A 21,958-nucleotide genomic window follows, 5' to 3' on the forward strand; every position below is an offset into this window, starting at 1 on the left:
GGTAGATATGTGGGCTATAGACATTAAAATACCTTGTTATTAATATTTTTATCCAAACATGGGTGGGCAGAAGATCTTACAATGTTTTCAATGATAAAGAGAAAAAGACACTTTGTAAGAGAGTGTAAGAAAGTACATTTTTGCCTAGATACTTGTTTGTACAGAATAATTTTACAAACGAGCCAGGAAGTATCTCAACATTTTTCCATAAAAACCCTGGGGTCGATTTCGTCTTATCTTGAGTTAGGATGAGTAACTCATCCTAACTTAGGGATTAATCTTAAGGTCTGCATTCTACAGTGCAGGGTTGGGACTCGTCATAAGTCCAAAGATAAGTCTTAAGTTAGGAAGAGTTTTGTGAAATCGACGGCAGGCCTGATGCTTCAAGAATGCAACAAAGGCAATTGCCTCCATGCCCCCTGGTCATTGCCTCAATGCCCTTGAAATGGCTCCAGTAGAAATGAACAATTTCCTCATAAATGGGGTGCCCTTTATTACCAAGGAGAAAATGACTTGGGTGCCCTTGCCCTTTCAATACTGAAGCATAATGGCAATTTATGAAAAAAAGACCAGTACAAATACCACTAAATAATTCTGCCTTGACTCTTTTGAACAGTCAATCGACATATAATCCCATTAATTTTATTGGGGCCAGTCCATCATGACAGATCCAAATTCAAGTCAATTGGCCCAAATGGCCCCGTTTGCAAACAACTTCCTGTTGAATCTTGTCAAGTACTCTCTGCAAATTATGTGGGCATTAAAGGCACTGGACACCCTTTGGTTAAAATCATCAAAAACCAGTCTTCTCACTTGGTGTATCCCAACATTTTTTTTGTATGCATAAAATAACAAATCTGTGAACAGTTGGACTCAGTTGGTCCACGAAGTTGCAAGAATTTTGTGTGCTTTCAGATGCCTATAAATGTCTTCAGGCCTGAAGTGTTTTAATATTTGAGTGAGAAATTACCTCTTTCTCAAAAACTATGTTACTTCAGAGGGAGCTGTTTCTCACAATGTTTTATACTATCAACAGCTCTCCATTGCTCAAGTAAGTATTTACGCTAACATTTAAATTTTGAGTTACTACCAATAGTGTCCGTGCCTCTAAGCCATGGGTCTCTGTCAAGCAAACCTTCAATTAGCACATGGATCACTGTGAGGACTCGTATGTCACCACCCCTGCACTTTCCTGGGTTTCCCCCTCAACATGATCTTGCATTAAGGGCCAGGGCCCATTGAGGCCGCAGTCTATAGTTATATTGGGTCATTTATTGTTCTACACCGCTGTATGAATAGGGAGCTTTTAATCAGCGCTAAATGCAGAGTGAGTGATATGAACTTGATAGCGTAAACTTACTCTCTTTTGTTTGGGCTGCGATACAGATGCATGCATAATTTGATCCCTTTGTTTGTTTTTACACATTGGGTGACTGCTTGGAACGGGATATTTTCGAACAAGGATTAAGGGTACATTCCTACCCCCCCCCCCCCCCCCGACAATAAGACCATGGCCCAATTTCATAGAGCTGCATAAGCAGAAATAAAATTGCTCAAAAATTTCTTGCATAGCAGAAATGAGCAGAATACCAGTCAAAAATTGTACACCTGACACAGTAGATCGGCTGGTAACCTTTTTTTCTGGTAATTACCATTTTGTCCATATTTTGTTTTAGATTGTTCCTTTCACTACACATACCCCTGCCAATTAGAAAACAGTAAGATGCAAAACTGAAAACCTTCAACTCAAGACAGTTAAGACGAAATAAAACAAAAATAAATGAAAATTGTAAAGCACTGAATGGGCCGATTTTGTCAGTGTCTTATTTCTTACCTTAATGACGCGGTCGTGTAACCTCAGCTGAGACTTGTCCGCTGGTCCGTCCTCGATGATCCTTGATACTATAATGCCCTCAGACAATCCCTCAACCTGAAACAAAAAATATAAATTAATGTATGAGTGTATTTTATCTTCTTCACCCTCAACCCCAAGAAAAGGGTGAATAAGAGGCTTGGAGCTAGAGATGAGAAGTGAAGAGTTTTTATTACATATCTTTAGCTTTCAATTAAAACTTCTTCATATTCTGTGCACAAGGTTTGGTGGAAAACAGCAGTAAAAAAGATTTAATCACAGGCAGGGGTGAGATTCGTTACTAACGAAAAAGTCTGAAACTTGGATACAAATTAAAAGGTGATGCCATTTCTATCCTTTGGTAACCCCTGAGGTTATAGATTCGAAGAAGCTTTTGGAAACAGTATCCAAAGCTCTTGAGAAGTAGACCAATGAGCAGGATTTCTTTATTTGTGGAAAAAATATTGTCTGATTTTCTTCACCAGGTCGACATAAAAAGTCTCAATTCAGCCAAAAGTCTGAACAATCTCATCGCTGACACATGTGCACAAAGGGTATATTTTGATTTAACTAAATCAAAACTTGGATTGAGAGTAAGTGGAGCGATATTCGGGAAGTGTTTCATACAGAAATTTTTTTTAAATATTTGAGTTCTGCATAAAACTTTTCTCAAATTGTGTATTCCACTTAAAGCCATTGGACCCTTTCGGTACAGGAAAAAAAAAAAAAGTTCACAGATTTACAAATAATTTACAGGGTTTACAGAAGGTAATGGTGAAAGACTTCTCTTGAAATATTAGTCCATGAAATGCTTTACTTTTTGAGAAAACGGTAAAACAATATAAATTCTTGTTAACGAGAATTACGGATTTGTTATAAACACATATCATGACACGGCGAAACACGCGAAAACAGGAGTGGGTTTTCCCGTTATTTTCTCCCGACTCCGATGTCCGATTGAGCCTAAATTTCCACAGGATTGTTATTTTATATATAAGTTGTGATACACGAAGTGTGGGACTTGGACAATACCGTTTACCGAAAGTGTATAATGGCTTTAATAGAGTATTCTTCCTGCGTGGTAATAACTGCTCCAGATTTGTTGCAATTTCTCAAAGACATTACTGAATTTCGAATAGAACTTTTCACAAGTTAGTTTTGTTGTATATATTATTCATATTTATAAAGGATTAAAACAATAGAACGCTTCAAAAAAACCAAGGCTACACCCTCCCTTTAAATTAAGGAGTCACAAGCGCACAAAAACATTTATTAACTCAACATCTTCAACAACAAGTTGGTAGCATTCCTAATAGCTGTGTCCCGACTTTGTGCGACATCTGGCATTGTGTGGGTTTCAAATAGAGCCATTTAAATAAATTAATAACACACCACGCATAGGGTTTTTATTATTGTATTGTACATCATTGCCCTCTGTATGATGTGGATAATATTGCTAGTCATCTGGGTTTTGGGCCAATCGTCATGCACCCAATATGGTAATAGCATCTGGGCCTGCGGAGAGGAGTGTCTTATAATGGACCGAGACTATTTACGTCAAGCGTTTCATGTAACCGACAGCTTCAAGTACCTCGCATACAGATGAATAGTGCAACTGCAAGGTTCTGATGTTGTGAGGAGAATATGGGAACTTCATGCACATTGGTCTAAAATTTGTATCGCAGAGTAAACTCCTCTGCGTTTTATCAACATCGAACGCAGTAATCCTTCCATTTAAAGCCATTATACACTTTCGGTACAGAAAAATAAAAAAAAAGAGCCATTATACACTTTCACAGATTTACACAAGTTCACAGATTTACAAATAACTTACAGGGTTTACAGAAGGTAATGGTGAAAGACTTCTTTTGAAATATTATTCCATGAAATGCTTTACTTTTTGAGAAAACATTAAAACAATATCAATTCTCGATAGCGAGAATTACGAATTTGTTTTGAACACGTGTCATGACACGAGGAAACGTGCGGAAACAAGGGAGGGTTTTCCCGTTATTTTCTCCAGACTCTGGTGACCGATTGAGCCTAAATTTTCACAGGTTTGTTATTTTATATAGAAGTTGTGATACACGAAGTGTGGGCCTTGGACAATACTGTTTACCGAAAGTGTCCAATGGCTTTAACTTCCTTTTCTTTTTTCTCTTCAACTACCTATGTTTTTATTTTGTGATGACATGTCAACGATTATTGTGTGGATTACTTTATTTTTCTTCAATTCATTCTCTTCAATTCAACAAATGTTTAACAGTCATATTCCACAAAAATAATAGAGCAGATGGCAATGTACTCCAATTGTTGCACGCTTACCGATAAGAGCACTGAATCATTTCACTGCAGATTAGTCAAGTTCACCAAGATCATAAATGATGATATATCTACGAGTCTGACGTTGAACATTCCAAAATGTGCATAAACAACACTCAAAAACGCCACAGCCAGCGTTATGACATACATGTGTTGCAGCAATGCAAGAACCCATAATATATTTTACACAGTGTGGGCAAACACTACCGTTGATTGTCACAATCCAATTGTCCGTGTAAACATGTTTTCTGTCTGCTGGATCTAGTCCATATTTGGGTTGTCAGATCTCAAGATGCGAAGAGTCAAAAAACGTTTGATTTATTTGCTTTTATGTGAAATTATTTGCACTTACAATACAAAAAGTGGATCAATCTTGATCAAGTTAGTGTACATTGGGTCACTTAATGTGTGCAATGCATTTTTTTAAAATTGTGCATCATATGATCCAGGTATGCTTCATTTTTGAAAAGGGCAAAGGCACCAAGGCATTTTCTCGTTGGTTAAGGACATTGTAAATTTCTACTGGAGCACTTCAAGGGCACCAAGGCAATGACTAAGGGGCATGGAAGCAGTCGCCTTGGTTGCCTCTTTGAGGTATCAGGCCTGATGTAACAGCATTGAAATAAATGTTACTGAACAACTGAATGATGATCATTTAGAGTAATACATAAGGAACAAATACCCATGGATGCACCGGATAGCAAAAGGCCCTTGCAGCTTTGTCAGGCAGCTCGTCACTACAAGAATCTCTGCGCCATTTTATTAGTGTAAAATCACACAGCTAAAGCCAAGAGTGCACACAGACGTATCTCAAACCATTGACTGCTTCATGAGTGCAAGCAGACCACATTATTTTGTATCCAATAGTTGCAATATATCTTTTGAAGATTTATTTTTGTGATTTGTTTAAATACTCATTTCTCTGAAACTACAGCAGCTCAGCAAGTAATATTTTAAGGGACGCTTTCTACCATCATTATTTTTAAACTGTGCTAGTTTAATGTTCATCTGTGGACATTGTGTTTTGTGTCCTACAAAACGTACCAAGGCCCTTTAATGTAATTTACCTGTAACAAGCTTGTGACAGAGGAGTTTGTGTAGTAAATGTACACATAGATAGCCAATGAATCACCTAGATTGTTGACCCCAGTCAATATCCTGGGTGTTGTGATTTTACCTTGAATTAACCCAGAGAGTCACAATAACTGGATCTGTGTCGCCTCACTTGGCATAAGGTCACTAGTCTTCCACATTCATTTGTCAAATCTTTCAAAATCTTAAAGGAGGAGTCCTTATTCAGTACATTTGTCAACTATCAAAGGCACTTGAGACAATATGGGCATCTGTGATAATCTTCATATTGTTGTTTCACTAGTTTTTTTTTAAACCAGATTTACTACAAATTTCAGGTGTTTTGAAACCACACATAACAGTACTAAAAATTTCAGAATAGTATATTTTCCTCCAGATGACAATAAACTGTTGTCAGTAAAAAGGAACACTGATACAGAAAACCCCCTGTCTGAAATGAGCTTTGATTTCATTTTAGAACAGGTTTTTTTATAAAAACAAAAATAGTTTAGAAAATTATTTGAAAAATATATCTTGCCTGCAGAGTGCAGCTTAACATAACAGAAATAACATTGGATTCCTTCAAAATGATAACAATGACTTTGTATTGGTTCATTCACATTCCTATCATGACCCTTAGGCCAAACTACCGGACTATATTAGAATGTAAAAAATATTGTAGGCCTATAGGAATACCAATCTCACAATGATTTACATTAATTCACTGACATCAGGAATTTCCACAAGATTGTTTGTGTCCTGATAATGTTAATAGTTGCTACTTTCACAAGAAATTCCAATTCTGTAATAAAGTCACTGAAATCATTATACCACCAGAATTTGGATATCTGGGGTAATTATTACCCAACTTATTATAGGCAGTAGGCCCTAACCTGAAACTACCCTTAACTTTACAACATCTTAAAGGAGTGTAGTTTTCAAAACTTTACAACATCTTAAAGGAGTGTAGTTTTCAAACTGTAAACCCTACTTTTATTTACTGAAGGCCTCTCACTTTAAAACGAACCATTCTGCACACAACTACAAAGATCCTAATTGAAATAAATTGTAGTCTTTCTTAAGCTAATTGAAATAAGTCTTATTCAGTCTTAAGCATAGTAGAAGATGAAAACAGACTTCCTCCACTTTGGTGGGGCTTCCAGAGTTGTTTACACCTTTCCTGTTTGTGTGTTGAAGACAAAGTGTGGGGGGGGTGGAATGGCTCTGTACGTCAATGATGTACAGAGGTTTATCAGTATCCACAGTCAATGAACTCGCCATCGTTGGAAGTGTAGCCCTAGTACAAAGGGTGGACCTAAATGAGCTGAAATAATGTCGCAACTTAGAGGGTTTATTTAGGTCAGTTTTGTCAACATCTTCAGTTACTCTATGTCAAGATTTCATCAAGCAGTTCCTTTTCAATTTTCTCACCGACAGCACCCCTCCCCTGTCCCAAACAAACACCACACTCTGCTGGGTGAGTGTTAGTACAGTGAAGGCAAAATAAACTTTACTTGAGGGTGATTTTATTTTTTAATTTGGTTAAAAGGCAGGATAACTGTTACAGGCTTGTGTAGGGCAACCAGGCATTTTCTCCTTGGTACAGGGCACCCTATGAGGCAACCGCCCTCAATGCCTCTGTGAAGTATCGGGCCTGCTATTAAAAATCAAAGGCAACAAAGCATTTACATTCTTTTGTATTTATGCGATATTATGAGCTTTATAAGTCCTGTCTGCAGGAAAAACACAGCAACCTCCTGGGTGGAATTCAAACCAAAATGGTATTCATTCTTGGCAAAAACAAGATTTCTTATTTGATTATCTTTGACGTAATAGATGTTTGTAAATATTGTTTGGGCACTGGCCTGGTGACCAGTCTTTTTTCTTTGTCTTTTTCTTCCACTCTGTGTTTTTTTAACAAGTGTTCTGCGCCTCTGATCATTTTGTATGTAAGGGGCGAAATATAAATTTTAATTATTATTATTATTATTTTTTGTATATTTAATGCTGAGAATTGGTTGTTCATTATCATTCAAACTCTCAACAAATCAGGAAAAGTTTGATAAGTTTAATCTTCTTCGACCCACTGGGACATTAATCTCAATGTTGTTTTCAACTTTTGTTGTTGTCTTTTCTTGAGTTAAGAAAAAACAGTTTTAAAAACACCCTTTCCCCTGTTAAAATTATATTTAATGATTTCCTTTTGAAGCATAAACCAAACTACTATATAAATCATTATTGAATAGTACTGATCATAAATACATTGTCTACAACAGGGAATTTTTCCAACACTACGCTACATGGTACAAAACTAATACAAGATACTTGACCGTTTTAAAATTCTACCTAAATGATTTTGCAAAATAATTGTTGATGAACACATACATTGGCGTACATCAATATTAGTCAGAAACCTCCCATGAGTTTAATAAATTAAATGTTTTGGCCAGTGGTGACACATCAAGCACAATATGTACATAGGCGTCTCTAATCCATGAGAAAAGAGATTAACAACTGCTGTCTAAACAAAACCAGCGTAAACACGAGTCAAGAGAGTTAAGTCACCGACTAAAAAGAAAAAAACTCAACACACAATAAAAGCGTCTCAAGGATTCTTGGCCGAGATTTTTTTAACAGAATATTGAACCAGCTGTTTTTTGTGGGCAGGAAAAGACAAAAGAGCAAGTTTCAAAGCCAAAAGAAGGTATTGTTACGCTATGTACTCTAGTGGGTTCTCAGTGTGTTAAATACAACAATGGCTGCCATCTTGAATTCAGCTACACCTTCGGGGCATGGATCAGGGTCCTCTAGTAGGGGGTGGGGCGTTGGGAATTAGGGACTTTTGAGGGGCAGGATTAAAAAGAAGTTGTCTTAAATAGAGTTAATCATACTACATTGTGATAACTTGGTCAATCTTTAAGGGAGGGATAAGTGATCTTTTCCTTCCAGGATCTGTTCAAAATTCAAGAGGTTGGAATCCCTCGTTAATGCCCATCAACACCTCAACAGCAAAACATCTACACATCTTGTAGGGTACCATGGTATTGTTACTTGAGGAATGAACGACCCGTGTTTACAAGGTTTTTTTTTAAGTAGGGGAAGGGTTGACAGTGCACTTTGGGGAGAAGGAGGCTTTGTCCAGAGAAACTCTGCTGTAGGCCCAACTACTCTACATTGTGGAACATTACTGTGTAATAATAATAAGCAGTTCTTGTATAGCGCATGTGGAGGTACAACAGAGTCTCTATGCCCTTCTGAAATTAAAAAGATGGATTTTAAGCTTAGGCCTACATTATTTAAAGGCAGTGGACACTATTGGTAATTTACTCAAAATAATTATCAGCATAAACCCTTACTTGGTAACAAGTAATGGGGAGAGGTTAATAGTAAAAAACATTGTGAGAAATGGCTCCCTCTGAAGTGAGGTAGTTTTTGAGAAAGAAGTAATTTTCCACGAATTTGATTTCGAGACTTCAAGTTTAGAATTTGAGGTCTTGAAATCAAGCATCTGAAAGCACACAACTTCGTGTGACAAGGGTGTTTTTTCTTCTTTCATAGTTATTTCGCAACTCCAACGACCAATTGAGCTCAAATTTTCACAGGCTTGTTATTTTATGCATATGTTGAGATACACTAAGTGAGAAGACTGGTCTTTGACAATTACCAATAGTGTCCAGTGTCTTTAAATGAAACATGTACGTGATGCAGGTTTGATACTTCATTCTTGGTTGGGCAAGTATTCCTCCATGGGGCAAGGGGGAAGTGTAGGGCCTTAACTGTTTGACAGACATGGTGGTGACATTTTATAAAAGGGGCACCATGCATTGCAATTAATTCTAAATTTATGTTATTGGATAAGAGTTGTGGTTTGTGTCCTACTTATGTGTAGGTCTACATGCTCTGCTTTATGCACACCATGGCTGTTTATGAAAAGATACTCTGGGTTATTTCAGTTAATTAGGAGGATTTTGTGGAGCCTCTTTTTTAAAGAATTTAAGTAAATTCAACAAGAAGAAGCTACGGTTGATGTAAGGCAAATTTGTATTCACTTATTAAAATCACATTCACAATTATTCTGAAGAAATTGGTCTATTAATGAGTATTCTTTTTTAAGAATTGGGATGCAATGAACTGAGGCAATTGTTATTATTGCTGTCACTATTGCCGTTGTTTTTTTCCAAAACACAATCTCTGTTTGGTATAAACTCTAGCAAAGTCTTGAATTCTTAATCTACAGACAGAAATCAAATTCCTGAGATGGTGTTCCTATGCTTCTTTGTCTGCGAAGAGTATACAAAGAATGACCATTTTGCCACAATGTACAGTACAGGTCATACCATGGTCTGGTAATAGCATAGAGGGTTACCCACAACAAGTATTAATTTATGGTATGTTTACTTTACTACAAGGTTCTCAAGGGCATGTACACTGTGCACAATGTCCACACTAATCCTGCCTAATGTATGAATGTGTCGGGGATCAGTCCAGAAACAGAGAAAAGGACAACATGCTGATGCTGTGCACTGTAGCCTGCATTGTAGGGTTGCAATCCCCCCCCCCCCTTTGTGCTGGTTTATTTCGGGCAAAGACTACAACAGTACCTTGCTAAAGAATTAAGAACTGGACCACCTAGCTATAATGAAGTCATAATTTCAAGTTGAGGCTAGAAATTTTACACTCTACAGTATTGAACAAGAGATACAAACAATAATTAATGAGATTTCCCCCACCTTCTCAAGGAATCTCATGGCGCCACTGTTTTAAAACAAGGGTGTGTGTGACGGGTTGATTTCAGGCTGCACATTTGGGCACTCGCCTTGCCTTTAAACTTCCATGTGAACGTTTTTGATCCTAACAAATTGGAAGCCATTTTCTTTCAATAATTTTGAAAATTTGACACCCTACTTCTACCAGGTCCGCACAGGCTAATATAGGATGTTTCATTTTTGAAAGGGCAAGGCACCAAGGCATTTTCTCCATGGTAAAGGGCACTTTATGAAGAAATTGTACAATTCTACTGAAGCATTTCAAGGCAAATAAGGCAATGACCAGGGGCATGGAGGCAATCTTCTAGGTCCTCACAGGCCTATGTTTCGTTTTTGAAAGGGCAAGGGCACCAGGGCATTTTCTCTTTAGTAAAGAGCACCCAATGAGGAAATTCTACTGTCGTGCGCATTTTAAGGGCAATAATGCAATGACCAGGGGGCATGGAGACAATCACCTTCATTGCCTCAGAATTAAAACATTTAGAACAGAACGATGAAAAATGCAAAAGTCAAAATTAGGAATTCTTCCCAAATTCCACGTATAGCAATGTTACAAGCATTATCATATGATACAAAGTGGCCAGCATTTTACAAGCAGACTCTTGTGTGACTTTAGGCACTCGCACTACTGCCACGGACTTTAATACCATCAATCACTAACACACTACTACCTACCCGATTGCCACCAATGATATTCAATCCTAGGCTGTTATTTTCACGACAGAGTTGTAAGGTGAGTGACAGTTCCTCGCATGGCTGTAGAGAAGGAAAGGGAAAAGAGAGACGTTGCTTTAGAATCATCTTTATACATAGTGCTGTTATTATATTCAAAGCATAAAATATTCACACTCAATTGTTAATATGACAATGTTGATTTTTTTGTTTTACTTCAAAACCAAATTTGTCAGAAAACTTAACGACAAAATATAATTATAATATGCTACTCTATTGTGTGCAAAATAAGCTTTTTTTTATGGCCTAAAATACCAGTCACCACAGTGTTCAGAATACCATTTGTCTTCAATCTATAATCAAAGACTGCTTCCCGGTTCCCAGCCCACTTCATAAGGTTTTTATAGTGGGTGGTTTACCCCCAACTATTTATACATTCATTCACCCCCACCCCCAAATATGTCAACCTTAACTTTTAAAAAGAAACGTGCCAATATTTCAAAATCGTGATTTTTTTAAGATGACTCCATGCAGTATGTGGCATTACTCAAACATTCCTGGTTTTAGTGAAAGGTTTTGTTTTCCAACTCTACCATCACAGCCACCATGCTCGCTGGTTTTATATTAAAGGCTTCGATTCCCACACCAGGCCTTCTGCCGGCTGACCGACAACAAATTTGCCGGCCCAGCAGGGATCTTTTGATACGTGTGCGAAATATTTAAAGCAAAATTAATTGCCGTGCCGGGGCAACTGTTGGTCTCAGTACTTCGGCATTTAAAGACCTGGCAATGTGTTTGACTGCTTGTGCACACATCACCAAAGCCAAGGAATAAAGAATGACTTCTTGCCACTTTATGGAATGACTGTGCATGTACTAAAATAATGTAGTTTGAAATACTGGTCTGGGGTGAAGTGTGCAAGAATAAAAACATCTTTAAGGCTTTTGCCTTTTTTTAATTATTAAATTGAATGACCTTTGTGGACCAGCAGTGATGACAATTTAAGAACAAAATAAAAAAGAAAGTTTAAAGATGCTATGTCAGATTTTTGGCCGATTTGACCCAAAAGTTTTGATTTAAAATTAAAGGTATTTTGATGGGGGTCGAGAAAGTTACAAGCTTTCATTTGAGCCATTGCTCGAAAAAGTCCGCCAATTATTAGTAGCATTGAAATAAAGTACTCAAAATTAGTTTTTGCTGCAGGATCCTGACAATATATCACGTGACCAATTCTTATGTGTTTTATAAGAAACGTTTTAAATTTTTGTCATGGTTCCTGACCATTAAAAGTAAAGTTAAACTTTTTTTCGTTAGAGCGGGTGATACTCTCTGAAATACCATTCACTAAAGAAAATCTATTTTTTAATGTTTTGGGGCCAAAAATCTGACACAACATCTTTAACAACTCTTTGTATTTCTATATTTTGTAGTAAACCATTACACTGTGCTATGTAAAGAAATAGACCAGTAGTCTTCAAAATGTACACTCTAAATGTAAAAGAGTGAAAAACACCACTCTTTACATTTCGAGTTGTCCCTCATATGGCTCTTTAAGTGGTTATATCACTCTTTCAGAGCGGTTTCACTGCAGGACAGAGTGAAAAATCACTCAAAAAGATGCAAACTTCAATCTAAAAGAGTGGAGTACCACTCGAAAAAGAGTTGTCCCTCATATGGCTCTTCAAAGAGTGCTTTTTCACTCTTTTGCATTTAGAGAGTATAGCTCTGCATACCTTGCAGGGAAAAACATACTGAATGCTGGAGCGCCATTGAGCGCCACTGAGTGACAGATTTGAGCGCTATATATAAAGCCACTAATGGAATCCAGAAATACAAGCAGCACTGTGACATTGCTCAGTTGATTTGTGTTAAGAGATGATGAAGAAGTCAGGCTTTTTCGTTTGTTTTAGGGGGGGGGGGAGCAAAACCTCAATGGTTGAAATTATTTTATAGGCCTAATTCGAATATTATGTGTTAATCATGAAAAGCGCTGTAACAAAAATAATGAATTTTGATTATTGTATTTTGTTTTAGAGTAATATTTTTGGAGTGAACATGTTTTTAAGGATTAGTGTTGTTGCCAACCAAACACTCATATTCAGTGTATTTGGTTTCTATGTGGGTTTTATCTTTCCACATTCCACACTTGAATAATTGCAACATTGTCTGACCATGGTTCTGACCATAGAGCAAGGACCACTGACCCAGACCCCTTCCAAACCGACCTTATCAGTGCTGACCAATCAAAAATATTTGCTCTCTTCAATAGTTGGCTTATTTTTTCAAACAAGTTTTTTTTTTCTCAACTGTGGTTTACCCCTATAGGATCAAATAATAAATGGAGCCATCCAAAAAAAGGGGTACATCTTAAAACGTTTGCCTTTATATTATCACAGGATTGACACTGTAAACAAAGCTTGTTTGCTAGACCACAATGAAGCGGTCCCACAAAAGAACCTTACCTGACAAAAAAACATTCCTGTCCAATCAGACAGGCTTTCTTCACAAGGTGTTTGCCCTGTCCTGCTCTGTTTGTATCTTTTGTGCATTATAAACAAGATCAATGTGGAAAGATTGAGGCGGTTTAACTGCTGGTTGGGATGGAGAGAGGGTGGGGGGGGGGGGTAGGAGTTCAGAGCCCACACTCAACTATAGCAATTGGTGTCAGAGAGGCTAGACAAACCAAATTGTTTCGTCCCTAGCTCTTCTGTTGTCGAGATTTTTTTGGTTTGGTCAAGCTAAAAACAGCGGAAGTCCTTGGGACCTCACATGGATGTACTGTTTTGGGGACACAAACAACCAAGGGTGTCTATACCCACCAACCAGTGTATATTAGTAGGGTTCCCAAAACCTTCCAGACCCCAAATTGGGGGAAGTTGTTGTGGACTACCAGACACCCCATGGTGAACATTTCATCCTCCAGGGGGTGATCGAGAACTGATTCATGGGGATTGTGGCCAGCCACCAGACTGTCTTTTCAAACAACCACATTTTGATAAAGAAGCAGACATTTTCAATGGAACCTGGAATGCAAGGCTAGCCCTTTTTTTTCTTCAATAACATTGATTTATTTTGAATCAGCAGACTTTGTTGGGTAGGACAGTGGGCACCTACTTAACATTTCAACACTGGAAGTGTTTATTTTAACCAATTTAGAAACAAAAACAACACTCACTTTGAGTGCTATGATTGAGGAAAAAGCTTCACTGAATTAAGTTAGCTATTCGACAGAATGAGTCGCTAGAGTAAACAATGCACATCTCTAGCCTTCCACCACTTGTATTTTGTAAGTTGTGACATTCCAACCCGTTTCTATGGTTTACTGCCTATCAAATTTTTACGACAGCTTAATTCTCTCTTGTTGACATCTTATTTACTATGTTTTCATATAATTTTCATATATTTTATAGTTTTTGTTGTAGCATCTTACTTATTTCATTGACTCTTTTTAATAACAAAAGGAGGGACTTCCATCATGGAACTCTGGTAGCAGAGTGGTAGATTTATTTTCCCCTTTTTATATTGGTGTTTTGAAAAGATTTTCTTCACAACAAGGCAATTTTATTATTGATTTCATGACCTAAACTGTGTATGCACACACATGACCAATCAAGTTGAATGAAATAGCACTGTACTCAAGAAAAGAGTTATCAACCATACTACCTTACCAGCGGACCACTTCAGTCCACAAACTAAAGTGGCAGTGTTTTTTAATTGCTTCATACACCAGTCATTAATATCTTGTTGGTCTATTCCCAAGCAAAGCAAGTGCTTGATATACACAAGATATTAATGTTAAGTTAATCAAGATTGTAAACATAATTTGATACTAGACACTTGACAGAGCACTTCATGGTTTTAATATTAATAATTAATACCAACCTGCGCAATCATTAAAAAATCATGGAGGTCTTTGAAACTATGTTTACCTTTGATGTTATTACAAAAGTAAATTACTCGAGAACCATTTCAAGAGTTATTTTTCACAATCACGGCAGTCAGCCAGGTTTTAATGAGGGTTTTTCACTGACCATTCATTAGCACACTATTTGAAAATTTACGTACTATGAATCATAAATCATCAACAATTTAAAGATGCCATGTCAGATTTTTGGTCCCAAACATTAAAAAATAGATTTTTTTGAGTGAATGGTATTTCAAAGAGTGTCACCCGCTCTAACGAAAAAAAGTTTAACTTTTTACTTTTAATGGTCAGGAACCATGACAAAAATTTAAAACGTTTCTTATAAAACACATAAGAATTGGTCACGTGATATATTGTCAGGATCCCGACAAAAACTAATTTTGAGCACTTTATTTCACTGCTACTAATAATTGGCGGACTTTTTCGAGCAATGGCTCAAATGAAAGCTTGTAACTTTCTCAACCCCCATCAAAATACCTATTGAATTTTAAATCAAAATATTTGGGTAAAATCGGCCAAAAATCTGAGATAGCATCTTTAAAATATATATAAAGATAACAAAGTGACTTGATACTATTTTATGTCACATAAAAAGTTGTTTGTGTTGTATCACTACACTAAACTTGTTAAATAACAAAGCCGGAGCAATATCACAAATACAATACTTAAAATTATAATTTAACAAAAAACAGAATATATACTTTACCCTATCATAAACGGCGAGGGCCGACATATATTCCAATTCTGCTTTGCACTCGTTCAGCTTTTTCTGAAAACGTAGCGCTTGCATGTGATTCTCATTTTGCAAACATGCAATCTGCGCAAGAAGAGATTTCTCACGCTTCCCAAACCTCATGGTGGTTTTCTTAAGACTGTGATCCTGGTTTGATATTTTCGTCTGCAGGTTTGAGGTGTGTGTATGAAGGGCTTTCAAGCAGCTATGGTCCGCCACGGCGTTGTGCTGTAGGACCAGGCTGCAACCCTGCTCACAGCGTCCAACCGCCCGGTACTCGCACTGTTTCGTCTCGTGCTGAACCTGGTCCTTGATGTTTACAACAACTTCGCAACCTTTATTGGTACAAGTTACCGGTGCGAAGTCACAATCTTCCAAGTGTGGGGAGAGCATTTGGATCTTGACAACTTCTTGGCAGCCTCGGATGTGATTGTCACAGCGTATCTCCAACTTCAGGATGAGGTTCCTCAGTGGTAGAACGTTGTTCAACTCTTTGGTGGAGAACTTATCGCACTTGAGCGGGCAGCTACCGTGTTGAACAACCCAGGGCAGGACGCAATTTCCGCAGAAGACGTGGCCGCACGGGGTAGCAAGTGGATTCTCCAGAACGGCCAGGCAAATACTACATTTGAAATCCTCGTCCACCGCCTTCGTAAAACGGTCCAGATCGAAACCCATGACTTTAAATTAGTATCCGTTGCTACAGTAAAAAGATGAGTAGTAAAGAAAGCGTAAAGAAACTATCCTAGCGTGCGTTAATCGAGTAGCATAATATTCTCGTGGCATAGCATTACCACATGTGTTATGATGGACGATGATTCTTCTCCCAACATGATGTACACACACTGCATGTGCACGTTGGATATGAATGGGGCGGTGCTTTCTTTTGTTCAACGGTACAGTTCCAATGGTCGTGATTACACGGCTGTTGTATGAACAGTAGAAGCGATACGAGCACGTCTACGATTACTCATAAACTTTGTAAAATTTTATCAAAGTGACCAAATGCTGTAAAATAAATAATACGATCAGTTTTATGTCAATGTTTTAATGTTTTCAAAATGGCCCATTTTTTCCCTCTGCATCTGATTAGTGCAAGAAGGCACTTTAAGACAAATTGAACATGAATCAGCCGTGGGGAAAAAACACGATATCGCATCACACGCTCTGTCACCCACAAAAACTTCTTTGATGCTGATTGGTCAATACTGCCAAAGTTAGCGGTCCTTTTGATGTGATGATTACCGGTCGCCCCCGACTCTAATTATGCACCCTGGGTCCCGGCAAAAAGGAGGCTTCAAAAATAAACAACTTGTCAAACTTTGAAAAAGCGGTCTTTTCGAGAGAGTTAGAATTTCTCGAAAAGAACTGCCGGCCGAGTACATCTCAAAGTTTGGGTTGATTCTTCTTCAAAATAGAAATCGTGGTTTAATCTTGTTTGTTGACACAAGTTTTTGGTCTGTGTGTGCCGACTCTCCCTGGCTATGGGCCGCACAGAGCAGGGCAGTGACCCAGTCGTGACATCGGGACCCCCTTTTCCTCTTCCGTTCGCAACTTTGTTTTTCTGCACATCAGAATTGCCATTCTTAACAAAAATTCCTGATGTTTTTTTAAAAGGATTTCCTTATTTTAATGGATTGAAAAGCTCTGCCTCGCGTTTTTGATCGTTGTTAGAAAGTTCCTTTATTTGGGCTTGCTCTGAGGTTTTCTGATATCCATTTTAAAAAAATTCCCTTCTAAAGTTTTAGTTCGTATTAGTAATTGATATCGTTTTCTTCATTACATTGTACAATGTTCAAATGCTCGCTCAGTCAAAGGAGTCCCGTTATGAAATGAGCTGGTTATATAATTATTATAAAGCTTCGATTATGAGTTTCGGGCGTTGTGTTGTTATGAGGAAAAAAAACTTATTTCATATTGTTTGTAACCGCCGTTGCATTTCAAACCTCACCGGTCATATCATGTTTACAGAGCAAGGACACGTCTTTGCTTTGTGGTTATATCATTTTGTTTTGGCTGACTTGCAATCCTTACTCTGTGTTTGAGAATTTGAACTTCCAAAAAGTACGCCAGAATGCCTAAAATTATGCACTTACGCATTGCTCAACGCACAGAGAGCAGCATAACGGCTAGTTTGTGGACATAGTGCGAGGGTTCTGTGGAACTTGCATTTGAAACAACAGACAGGGCTCAATTATGCTTGCCAGAACAATTTCTTCGCTAAGCAAACATTGATTTGGACACCAGCCACAACAATGCAAACTTAATGTAATTTGGGCTGGTAACCTGATTCTGCTAAGCAATATTATTCTGTGTTTAGCGAGTGTTTGTTGTGCTTACATGCTTCATGGAATTAGGCCCTGGTGAGATGAGCTGAAACCGTGTCTGTCTTGAAAAATATGTGTATCGGTGATCACTGCTCTCACGTGACTCATTCGATATCGGGGGGGGGGGGGGCAACTGCCATCTTGCGAGACTATTAGGGTCCCGACTACCGAATGCTGAAGTCTCGAGGGAGCCGAAGCAGTCTGGCAAGAACATAACAGCAGCAAATGTCGCAATATTCGCGTGTAAGAGCTTTTGGACTATCACAGTCAAAACAACCAAGTCCATTCCTGTTTTACAATCTACTTTTGTCTGGATTCCCGCTTAGTACGCGCTCACAATGTGTAAAGGTCTACCCCCTCTGTTCGCCACAAGAGGGCTCAAGTCATCATCAATAGTAAGGTTGTGAGAAACGGCTCCCTCTGAAGTAATTCACGTAGTTTTTGAGAAAGAGGTAATTTCTCACTCAAATAATAAATAACTTCATCAGCTGAAGCATTTTATTATGCATCTGAAAGTACTCAAAGGTTTTTTTTTCTTTCAATATTTTGTTCATGCAACTTCGATGATCAATTGAGCCCTAAACTATTTTTCACTAGTTTGTTATTTTTTGTTTTTGATAAACCAAGAGAGAATACTGGTCTCTGACAATTACCAAACGTGTCCAGTGTCTTTAATTTAAAAACTTCGGGGCGTTAGTGTCTTAGAGCACGTTCCCATCTGCCTGGAGCTCAGACCCAGACACGGCGGCTAAAATCGATCGGTTTACAGCTCTCAAAACCCCAATGAAAGACCCATGCGTATTATAACTTGATTACACTAATTCGGAAACAAAGAAATCTGTCCATGGTTATTGTGCTATGTTGTGTCAAGCTATTTGCATAATAAGAGCTCGGGTATGTTTTATTGTTTTGATGGCACACGTGTGACCTATACATTAATCACAATAGCTAGAACCTAACACATCAACACGACCCACTATTATAATCATGCGTGTTTATTAATTTTAAAAGGTGTTAATGCAGGAAGCAATTACGTTTATGTTACAGGAAACAAGCTAGGTGTATTTCTTGATTAAAATGGACGCGAATGATGAGCTATAGGAGTTTGCACTTAAGTGTTGCCAGTTCTTAGAGGCATTGGACATGTTTGGTAATTTTGTCAAAACCAGTCTCAACCTCACCTGGTGTATCCCAACATGCATAACATAACAAATCTGAACATTTTGGCTCATGCATCTTCGATGACCATGGTCTTCGAAGTTTTAAGAGAATAATGTAAAAGAAAACCACCCTTGCTGCACAAATTTGTATGTTTAAATAACTTAAGATCACTCGTTGGTCTTCATTCCTGCCATAAAGACAACGAAGTGGATTTAGCTCTTTCACAGCGATCAAATTTTCCCCTAAAACAGACAGCTGATAAGGGCAACAAAAAAGGAACGATGAACGTGTTTTTTTCAAAATGGCCGCCCGACACTTTTTTTTAAAAACACAAACCGCTGGGCTATTTTTAAAAAAATTGCTGAGATCGTTCAAATAAAGTTTTTTTTTTCGTAAAAAACAAATAATTGTCAATAAAAAAGAGGAGGAGGCGTCCTCTAAAGAGAAAGCGGGTGGGGATGCTTAACATGTCTTTATTTGGCATAAAAGCACAATAATTTACAAAGCCTTCAATTTAGTAATGAATTCATACTGCTTACTCACAGCGTAGCATAACTATTCGACCCGCCGCCAGGCTAAAGAACTCTATGGTCCAAGTAACTGTCATCACCACATCCTTTCTTTATGTACAACTCATGGCCTTTTTAGGTGTTTAATTATTCATGCCCACATCCATAGAATGTTAAAGGAACACGTTGCCTTGGAACGGACGAGTTGGTCAAAACAAAAGCGTTTGTAACCGTTTTTTATATAATGCATATGGTTGGAAAGATGTTTTTAAAGTAGAATACAATGATCCACACAAGTTTGCCTCGAAATTGCGTGGTTTTTCTTCTACTGTGCGAACTAACACGGTCAGCCATTTATGGGAGTCAAAATTTTGACCCCCATAAATGGCCGACGTGTTAGTCGAATAGGTAGAAGGAAAACCACGCAATTTCGAGGCATGTTTGTGTGGATCATTGTATTCTACTTTTACCACATCTTTCTACCCATATGCATTTTATAAAAAACGGTTACAAACGCTTTTCAAAGACCAACTCGACCGATCCAAGGCAATGTGTCCCTTTAACACCACTCCAGCCCCTAATGTTGTTGGTACACAAAAGCTACGGATGACTTATTGATGTGGTAATTGCCTCTGTAACGGGATGGTCCTTTGTTGTGGTATTGTCACTCACTCTAGATTAAACAAAATTCAAGATAACGACTCGGCACACCAAAATAAACCAATTAACTTTAGAGAGGCACGGTGTCAGAAATAATATTGAGGTGTGTAGGTACGGAAATGGCGGCCATATTTTTTGTTGCGATTATTCTGTTCCATTTGGCATTTTTATACTAAGACTGTTAAATCCATAGAGCTATATTATGGTTAAATCAGATTAAAATTACATTTACCGAATTCAGAGAAGCAAATCTCATGCTTTGGGGGTCTTATTTTTGTACTTTAAATTAATGGTGTCCCCCCCCACCCCCAAAAAAGAAAAGAAATAATAATTATTAAAAAAAAACAATGTTTAAATCTCTATAAACTAATGTTGATCCTTGGATACAAGATACTTTTAGTTTTATACTATTATTTAGAAGTAAACCCCTACCCTTTGAACAACCCTTTTCTATAACCTTAAATAAAAATTGATAATCCGTTTTGACAAATCTGTGTGTTTAGTTCTGTTCCTTAATTGCTTTGTATCGTACATGCAATTTTCCAACTTTCGAATGAGTTTCTGATTTTCTCAATGTACTTTAGACGTCAGTTCAATCTTCTTATATATATAGTGTCTTTTTAATTCTGAAAGACAAGTTCATTTAACCGTTCCACCAAAACCTTCGCCGCATGAGGGCGCTGTTCATGATTAACGGTCAAGTTTCGACTGGACAATGTAGCCGCGCCTCTCGGATAAGTTGCCGAGTCTCCCTTTTGGTCCAATCCTCTGCGCCATCCCATAGCACTCCGTATACGGAGTGGATTGGACCAATTTATGGGCATTGTCGTTCGTAAATATTCGGTGCGGGACATTCCATGTTGTACCTGTCTGTAATTTGTTTTCTTGTTAAATTTCATTATCGTAAACTAATGCTGGCAAAAATATTTGTTTCACTTTTTGAAAACAATGTTACTTGATTTCACCATATTTGACTAATTAATAAAGGGAGTACATGAACTTCAAAATAAAGCTCTTACTCAGTCTTAATTATTGTGAATAATTATTTTTTAAATTGGGCAATTCCACAGAAAATGATACATCATGGTGAATGATGAACTTTGTATAAAAGCTTAGTTTTCAACTGAAACTCAATGAAGACAGTCTATATTTGAAGAAAGTAAGAAATTGCATCATTTTGACACTGTTTCAGCTTCTGAAAGAAAACAGTGGTCAAAAGTGTTATGTCCACAACGTTCCAAATTGTAATGTCCATAACGCCATGTTATGTGCTCTAGAGACCAATGCGACAAATTCTGTCAAAATGAACCTCAACATCTTTTACAAAATATCTTGGTACCAAAAATACAATGACTGGAATCCAAAACTCACAGACTTTTGTACAAATGTAAGGGGTAGTTCAAATGTTATGTCCAAAAAACTTGAGTGATATCTAATAAATGAATAAGAACAATGCATTTACCACTTTTATGGTCCAGTAATCCATCCTTTCATACTAAACATCCTTTGTCCTTGCCACTTCACCCCTTGGTTCATAGCCACCAATATTGTTTCTGAAATAGAAACTTTGATTGGCTGTTATTTTCCCCCTTCTTTTTGGATCCTTTCCTTAATCCCTTTCCCCTCTCTTTTTCTATAAATGGATATGTATTTGTTTGTACTTGTTTTATGCCTCTGAAGATGGTCCAGTTTGGATCGAAAGCTAAGGTCAACTACCCTATTCATTATAATAAATGAATAAGAGATACAGTATGCTCTCCATACGGACTACTATGTTGTGGTAATAAGAGATTTTAGATAAACATTTTAAAGATTTTGTTGCTGAGCTCTTGAACTTCTGCAAACTGTCCGAAAAGTAATGTCTGTACAGTTGATGGAAAAAAATAATACCATTGCTCATAATACTATTTTTTTTAATTTTAAATAATAGGCCTAAATATAAAGAAACAACTTAAATAAA

General features: G+C 37.5%; 1 protein-coding gene across 1 annotated transcript in view; it reads right to left on the reverse strand.

Moving 5' to 3' along the window:
* The window catches only part of LOC139953379 (E3 ubiquitin-protein ligase PDZRN3-like), a 207,955-nt gene extending 191,779 nt beyond the window's left edge, over positions 1–16,176 (reverse strand). The window contains exons 1-3 of the mRNA XM_071952891.1: positions 15,315–16,176; positions 10,687–10,767; positions 1,835–1,930 (exon numbers count right to left, since the gene is read on the reverse strand). Coding sequence (XP_071808992.1) covers positions 1,835–1,930; positions 10,687–10,767; positions 15,315–16,019 — 882 coding nt within the window. The 5' untranslated portion in view covers positions 16,020–16,176. The remainder of the gene's footprint in view (positions 1–1,834; positions 1,931–10,686; positions 10,768–15,314) is intronic.
* Positions 16,177–21,958: the final 5,782 nt, after the last annotated feature.

This window comes from Asterias amurensis, chromosome 2, assembly GCF_032118995.1.
Source record: "Asterias amurensis chromosome 2, ASM3211899v1".
NCBI classification, from domain to species: Eukaryota; Metazoa; Echinodermata; class Asteroidea; order Forcipulatida; family Asteriidae; genus Asterias; species Asterias amurensis.